We start from the raw sequence: 8942 nt of genomic DNA, 5'->3' as shown, positions 1-8942 counted from the left end.
GTCATCATGAATGCATGAAACAGCAGGAATGAAAAGTAGGTGTTAAAAAGTACAGGGGCTAAGACACACCCGTGTCTCACCCCATTGTTAATGTCAAAGGCATTTGATTTTTTTTATTTCAGACACTACAGTTGCCATCATATCTGGATGTAATGAGAGAATGATGTTCAGCAGTTTGGGAGGGGTCAACCCAGTTTCTTCTGAACAGTAAAAAGCCTGGTCTGTTGACTGTACAGAAGGCCTTAGTCAGATCGATGAAGGCTATGTACAGTGGTATTTATTTTTTTCTGTGCTTCTCTTGCTGTTGCTTGATTGAAAATATCATATCACTCTCACTGGTGAAGCGTCCCAAGCAAAAACCACATTGACCCTGAGGATAGGTTCTTTCACCTAGAGATTGCAACCTAGGAAGCATGATCTGAGTGACAATTTTTCCAACAATGTTGGACAAGGAGGCACCTCTATAGCTGTCACAGTCACTTCTATCCCCTTTGTTTTTGTATATTTGTACACGATTCCATGAGTCCACAGTGCAACTACAATAGGTATTTATTCCTGCTTGTTATGGAAAGGAGATGAATGGGAAAAATAACTAATAACTTTCTCAATAAAGTTGGCCTGCCATCTGACGCTACTTAATATTGCAACATTTCTGAGAAATAAGAGAACAAGATGCATGCTGGTAATGCCACCACTGCAAAAAACTAGAAGCAGTACCTTGTCTACAACTCAAAAACGAACAGGCTAGTTACTTTTCAGCATCTTCTTCTGCCATCCAAGAAAAAGCAGGACTTCAAAAGCAGCCTCCCCAAACTTGGAACAAACAAATTACTTCAGGATAGAAGTTAAACCTCACACATTTGTTTTGTAGAACAGCTTAATAAATAGAGATTTCCCTCCAAGGTACACATTTAAAAAAAAAAAAGGTAATCCTTAGGTCACAGCACTTTCTATCAGTAGCTTCTAGCTATTCAAAGTTTAGAAATATATTAAGTACAAAAATATTGCTTAAAAAACAACTCCACACAAGGTGACTTTCATTAAAAAAACCTCAAGATACCGCTCTAGTACTTAATAATTCAGATGCAAAATAGAGCTCCCTTAAAAAGCAAAAACAAAACCCTATACAAGTGGACTGAAACTAAATAAGGCCCAGATACAAAGTTACAAGCTACTACCCCCAAAACATTATACACACATCCCAGTGGTTTCCTCCTACAGCAAATCCCAGTCCTTGGTCCCAGAACAGACTGCTTCTTGCTCTCTTTTCAGTCTTAATTTAATGGTGCTTTCAAGAAATCCACCATACAGGCTGATGACATCCCACAGCCATGTGCAGCATATGCTTGATACTCTGTTTCACTTATTGCACAACTGGATTGTGAGGGTTTGATGTACAGAATCCTTCCTTGATCTGCACATATTCAGGGTTTTTTGTTACTGAAATGGACACTTTAAGTGAAACTATTTTTGTATGCACTGCCTTAAAACTAAAGGAAAACATAAGTTAAGAGCTAAAAATGCACTAGTTACAGAAAAAAGAGTCTCATCTGAAATATAAATGACTTGTGAAAACCTAATTTTGAGTCTCAATCCAGTTACAAGCTGTTCAGCTATAACATTTGCAGAGCTGAGCTGAAAGAACAAATATTGGATTCCATCACGCGCTCTCTGTATTGCCAACATGCAATTACATATGGATACAAACAATATCAAGACGGGCAAATGTTGTAATAGAACAAAACGGGATATGAAGTTAGTCATGAAATGCTGACCTGTGCATAAATTCACTACAAACTGATCTGCTGAAATGATTCTCACCCAACCTTAACCAAAGGATTATGGACAATCTCTTAGTTCTTTTTATCATCTTGCAATACAACAATAAAGCACTTTATGCCATTTCTTAGAAAAAAAATTATCTGACAAATAATTTCTTCACAGCTTTAGCTGGATTTAATAAGACTCTATATCCATATTGGATACCTGGACAGCACCATTTGAAAAGTAAACTGTTTAGAGAAACTATTACATATATATGATTAATTCTGCAGTTCTAGGTAAGCTTGTTCCTAACCTTATTTCCTTCCACAACATTCAGAAAGTAAAATTTTGATACATGAAAATTTTAATTTATCCAATATTAGGATTTCAATGAGAGTGACTGCTATGCAATATTTCTTTACAACAAACTACTAATGCATTAAAAAACATATCATAATAAATCACAACTGGAGTTACTGAAAGGAATGCTTCCTTTAACACCACCACACCCACCATGTAAAGATGTCCATCTGCTTATTCTTAGTGCGATGGTCAGCGTTGGTTCAATATACACACTGCTCTGTCGTGTGCTCATTGTCAGCACTGCCTCTTTTGCCTCAGGCACCCTTATGGTTTCCTCCAAGCAACAATGGGATCAAACTGACATAGCATCTTAGGAAATCACTGCTTATCTGCATCAGATGCCTCAGACAAAAGAAGAACCCACTACAGCATAATGCAAAACAGGAGCGTTGTATTAAAAAATTTTCTTTGGAAGACTCCAGTTTAAACATGGTTCCACATCCCATGTCTTCAAATCCATTCAAAACAGTCTACTATCACGAGCGAGTGACTGCCTAGAAGAATGAACAATTAGTGGTTTACACCAGGGGGCGGGGGACGAGCGGAGATACCACACAACACAGAAGATTCAAGACATGATACTGTACTTTGCTATTATCACCAGCCTCACGCACTAGATTTCTGGGTCTTCTAAGCAAATTATCATATAGTGAGAAACCATGGTAATAACTAGAGTTATCTTTTCTATCAGAAAAGTCTAGATAGACTTTAAAAAAAACAAACTTATGCGACTTCACAGATGCCTAAAAAAAGACAAACACCAATAATACTGAACATAACACCCATTTTTAAACAGCTAATTAAGTTTTCCTGACACACTGAAACTCAAGCATTTGGCCTCATGTATTTTCTTCTCCCTTCCCACCCCACGCCCCATTTTCCCTATTTATAGGCCTGCAAATAGGCCTACAGATCAGCATTGAGAATTATACTGCATTAGAATACACAGCAGATTTACAGCAAATTTTGGATATTTTTTCCACAAAAAAAGTTATACACTTGATTTGACATGGACCCGTCTGTCATATTACTGCTTTTTCCAACAGTCTCTCTGGGATGATCTTGCACTTGCTTGGGTTGGGTATTTCACAATGGTCTTCTCTATAAATAACGTTATCAGCCTGGAATACTACTTCCACAGCCTCTTGCGGATATTTAAAGAAAGGTAAAACAACTGCCTCCCAAGATGCCAGTCAACACATTTTTTTTAAATTGTTGAAGATATTGGTAACTATGGGTCACAATGTATGCTATCCAGACAAAAACAAAAAACACACTAATGTCTCCCTGGTTTCAACAAGTGAGATACGAGCAGGAGAGCACATAACCTTTACATCAAATGACTCCACATTATGAAACACTTCCACAAGTAGCACCAACTCCTCTTAAAAGCTTTCACTTAAACAAATGTCTAATCAAATTATATGCTGAACGTCCACACTTTGCATTAAAAAGCATAGAAGTAATTTAGTAAATACAAGCTATAACAGCAATGCAAAGCAGCATCCTGGTTCCTGCATCATCTGGGCACAAAAGAGAAGATGCTCCTGCACTTGTTTATAGGACTCTGAAGTTGAAGCCTGAATTGTCTGTTCTAGCATATGTGATCCAGATACTTCTTCCAAAATGCTGTCCTGTATTCTTGTTCAACACGTAAAGGTCTTCTACAATAAGATATCATCACTTGATTCTAGAAACATCTTTACTGCTCGAACATTTAATATCAATGCAATATTTTATCCACTTAAATATCAATTATGTATGATCATTTTTTCATTAGTTATTTAGCATTTGCTTTTGCCCTTTCAGCCCTCTAAGTTCAGGCCACCCATCAACCATAACTCCTAGCTACCATTAACTCTGATACAGCTCCAAAATTACATGAACTATAGTTTCCATACACCTGATACCCCATCTTGGTATGAACAGTCAGACCTCTTGGAACAGTGTGCTACTATCTACAACATGGACCATAACGTGTTAGTTCTCTTAAACAATGCTGCTAGTAGAAGGAACATAAACTTTTTTTTTTATTTTTTTTTCATTTTGGGGCATTTGCAGGATCCTCTCACCTATTATAATGTGCATCACCTTCAAATTTTTATTTCTCTGATGCAGCATCCTGAGAAAGCACCAGCTTTTAAAAAGACATGTCGAACACTTCCACCTTTTCTAAAACGGGGCATACGCAGTCGCACCCCACACATCCAGTCATTCGCATCAAAATCACTTCTAAATGTTCCCCAACAAATCTATACTTAAACAGACTAGTTTCTTATCTTACTAGGAGGGGATGGAGATCCGCCACAAAAAAAGGAAATGAGGACAGCTCCATATATTAATGGAGCCATAGAATATCTGGAGTGCTTCCGGACTACCAGGAAAGGCTTCAATTAATTTTATGTCTCCACCTGCCATGGCAAAGCCTCGCTGACAGCAAAAGCAGCTCCAATTTCCCCCAGAGGCACAAGTAGTTAACTCTTCATCCACCTCCATAAGGGGTTCCCAGGCAACGTCCTTTTCATTGGCATAAATACTGTGGAATCCTCCCAAGAAGTAGCAGGAGCTCCTCTTTACTCTTCCCGAGGAAGCCTCACAGACTCAACTCGTCTCTTCTCTAGTGCCAAGCCCCCGAGCCACAGCAGGTGCACACTTGTTCTCTTGGAAAGGGAACCCCACCAGGTGGCAGCAGCATGTCTCCCCAGCACAAGGAGTGAGGACAGCTCCTCACGCACCTGCACGTCCTAAGGATGTACGCATCTTCCAAAAAACAGATTTAGGATTTAAAAAGTATAGGCAGACCCTTTACTAGTGATAGAGTTACAAGGCTATACGCTTAAAAACTTTTTGTCTGGCTTGACAGTGACCCTTTAAAAACAAGGACATATGCAAACTGTTTTCAGCATATCAGGTGCAGCCCTTGGACTCTTGGCTGCCTGCCAACAAAGACCATGGTTAAGCAAATTTTTGGTGCCCCAGGGTAAGGTACTTTTAAACTTTTTCTGCCTCAACAGCCATTTTCCACTTTCCCCATGTTTTCAAGGTATTAGTCTGGTTAACTAACTGCATGTACCTGCTTATTCGTTGCTAAAATATGCCAGACCTTGAAAACTAAAGCGATTTATTTATTGCTATTAGTCCTTTAGAGATGCCTTAATGCTTAACCAACCAAGTCAAACTGGTTTAAAAAAAAAAACAAAAAACTAAATTAAAATCAACAGGTAGTAAGAGAGATGACATTTGTCAAAGATAATCATATTATGCTGTAATGGTGTGCAGATAAACAGGGATATACTTTGTGTGCACAAACAACAACGTAGTAATACAAGTCTGCACGAGTTAATATGAAAATGTTAAAGCATGATGCTTTGGCTGTTCATGAGGGGAGAACCAGAGCAGCACACTGCCTACACCACACCATGTCAAGGCACCACCCAAATACACTGAAATCTTTAGCTGTAAATAAAACCTAAACAGGCAGCTGTTAACAACAAACACTAATCCTACTGTCAAGTCAAAATCTTTACCAGCAGGCTAATAGGAAATTCAATACCTTTACAAAACTGTCCATTATTGATAACTTATTTCACCAGCTAAACTAAGGAGAAGGATAAATCAAATCCTAGCAGGCTAACTATTCTGCAATACATTTGAATGTAAAGGAGAAGTATTACTTCTCCAAATGGTTCATCTATATGCAGAAATAAGACCAATTTCCTTCAAAATTGCATGCATTACCTTTTTGAACCATTAATTAAGGCTACAATGTGTTCAGGATGAGATATGGATAGGCAGTTTGTAAGAGAAAAGATTCATTATACAGCTAAAACCTCAAGTAATTTTGGATTTAGAGACATCGGGTTCCATTTGCACCAAACAGATTTTCTCCTCTGTAAAACAAACTTAGGCCCAAGAATAATCACTCTTAAATCCAGGCTGCATTTTACTTGTAAGAGTTAACACCATCCAATGCCACAAGCCTAACAGAAGCCACTGAACAAACTAAGGACTTGGTATTAGGTTTTGCAAATATGTATGTATTTTTCCAGTCTACAGGAATATAGAAATTGCTATACCAGGGTCAGCCTTGATCTCTGTGCTCCCATGGTGATCTTAACCACTGCTGAATTGAAAACTTCAGCTTTTCTTTAAAATGAATGCCATAGCCCCAAACCTACAATTGTAGGTAGGAGGGACCCCTCCATCTGCAGAATCAGGGTCCCATTTAATATCAATGAAAGATCTGGCCCCCATTCTACCTGCAGTCTGTCATCTGTATAGTTATATATTATCCCTATTTCTATAAGAGGATCTTTTCCCCTTTCTTTTGATCATTTGTTAATGCTGATATACCTTACTATTTAGACTCTCTATCTTCATGTGTCAAAATAAAATATTTACATAATTAAAAATAATGCAAGCAGATCTTCTTGTGTAATTTTGTTTTCAAACAGAGAAGGGAAAACAGAGACCAAGGGAAATGTGTATTTAACAAGATGTTTGCACCAGATGATAAAGATAATGGGATCTGATTTTACCAACCAGCCTAAATTAACAGAGACTGCAATAACTCTAGGCAAGAAAAACACACACAATAGCCAAAGATAAAAATAAAAGGAAAGATAGAAATATTTTTTTATATATCTGTATGAAGGACTGCTCTCTATTTTTGATTATCTCATGCTTAAAATTAGGTTATGCTGTATAGTTGCAAGAGCACTTTAACCCAGGTACAGCAATGCAGACCCTTCACAAAACCTAAATCATTTTTCTGGCATTGAGCAATTAGCGTTTAATTAATATACGGTACGAGACTGTAAAAATAAGATGCAATTCAACTGAAACATTAACCTACTCCCTTAACCCTTACACAGTTTGAGCCACACATTTTGTATTCTATATTAAAACCATATTTTGCAACAAACACATTTGTCTGATACTTTATCAGTTATCAGTCTTAAGGAAGCGCAATCTTGCTCTTCGAAGGCTTCTACTGTAAAACCCTTCAGAGCTGCAGCATGTACTGATCTACCATGAGAATCACAGCTTTAAAAAGCAGACTACGTCTATTTCAGCAAAATGAAATGATGGGATGGAGCAAAGACAACATTTCTTAAATACCACTAAAACCTATACTGAATAAATACAGTTAAAAGTTTTGTGGGGTAAAACTAGTTTCATGCTTCTGACTTCGTATTTGTGAACAGGAAGTGTGCTGCAATATGCCTGGTCTCAAAAAACAAAACCCATACATACTTGGCGTTTCTAATGCACCATAAGCCTTATGGTAAATTTCCTGTTCTCAAAAACAAAGTATTGTAAAAAAAAGGGGTGGGGGGAGGGGACCGTTTCCTTCATGATCCTGGAAAGTACTAACTAAAAAAGCTCTTTTAGGTTGGTCACAAATTATTTTAAGAAGAGGATAAGTGTGACAGATAAGAGCCCCAGACCTAAGTGGCTAGGGGTTGGGAAAGAAGAAAGAGCATGCAGAAATACAGGAAGACAGTGAAACCCATTTACATTCATGAGAAATGTGCAAAGTTAAGGTGTCACCATCCTGGGTGGTATGTAATATGCTGCTGCAGGGCAAATGCAGTCTCCAAGACCAAGATGTTGACAGCTGACTAACCTAAGACACCAATTTTCATATGTTTTCTATGTACTTCCTATGTCTAAATGTGCGCTCTACTAAGTGTTATCCTAAGTGTGTGCACAGCTCATCTATAAGTAAACCACATGCCATTCCCCTCTTGTCGTACAATATTTATACAAGGTGTATAAACAAGTTGCATCTGCTTCAAAATAATGGTATCATCCAAAACTCAACTTGGTTTACGGTGCGGCCTATCCGTGAGAGGTTGCCGCTTCACAATAAACCCTGTTCTGTCCACTCACGCAAGTGAAGCCAACTTTCCACAATAGATATGAATCATCAAAAGCAATCTGCAAGTAAGCAGCTTTCTGGTCTTCTGGCCCGAATGACAAAAATAAGCATGAATGACGACTCGTTAAACAATGACAGGAAAAAACGAGTTCAGCTGATTCTCCATACTCACCAGACGACACCAAAGGCTCCGTATCCGATAGGTCGGTCCGGTTCGATATCCAGTTGCTGCTGTGGATGTTGCGAGTGCTGATGATGGTGCGCTTTAACTGCAGCAGCTGCTGCAGCTTGTACCTGAGCTGGGGCCGCTGCAGCTGGTCCAGGGGCCTGACCCGGTGCCGGTGATGGGAAATATGGCTGCTGTTGCCCTGGATTTAACATCGCCGCAGCTGCCGGCCGCGGCGGCAGCCGCCGAAGAGGCGTGCTGCTGTACGGGATGTACCGCGGCAGCAGAGCCGGGATGCAAGTGATGCTGAGGGTGGTGGTGGTGATGGAGGTGAGGAGGAGGGAGGTGAGGAAGGTGGTGGTGATGGTGGTGGTGGTGCCCCGCTGCTGCCGCAGACGTACCGCCATTGTAAGCCGCCATCATTTTTGCGTTGGCCGTCGTGCCACAGAGCGACATTCAAAAAACCAAAAACCGAAACAAAAACAACCACCCCAAAAAAAAAACAAAATAACCAAAAACAACCCGCCCTCGGGTTGGATTCGCGACTGGGTCAAGCGGTCATTGGGCCAGGCCGGGGGGTGGGGGGGGGAAAAAAAAAAAAAGGACCGAAACACCCAAGAAGTTTGCTACTCTTTAGCACGAGTCAGGCGTCATCCTAGGCGGCCCGCCTCGAAGCGCATCGAGCTCAACGGGCTTCACGTCTTCATGGAGCCGAACCGGCGGACGGGACGGGGACGGGCGGGGCGGGGCGGGATCCCCCCCTTT

General features: G+C 39.9%; 1 protein-coding gene across 1 annotated transcript in view; it reads right to left on the bottom strand.

The window, feature by feature from the left end:
* NLK (nemo like kinase) overlaps nt 1-8936 on the bottom strand; it is a 113267-nt gene extending 104331 nt beyond the window's left edge. The window contains 2 exon segments of the mRNA XM_006016096.3: nt 8184-8405; nt 8407-8936. Of these exon segments, the coding sequence (XP_006016158.1) occupies nt 8184-8405; nt 8407-8633 (449 nt within the window). The 5' untranslated portion in view covers nt 8634-8936.
* Nucleotides 8937-8942: the final 6 nt, after the last annotated feature.

The sequence above is a fragment of the Alligator sinensis genome, unplaced genomic scaffold (genome assembly GCF_000455745.1).
Source record: "Alligator sinensis unplaced genomic scaffold, ASM45574v1 scaffold118_1, whole genome shotgun sequence".
Classification (NCBI taxonomy): domain Eukaryota; kingdom Metazoa; phylum Chordata; order Crocodylia; family Alligatoridae; genus Alligator; species Alligator sinensis.
The sequence above is the reverse complement of the archived record's forward strand: the minus strand, read 5'-3'. Positions and strand labels throughout refer to the sequence as shown.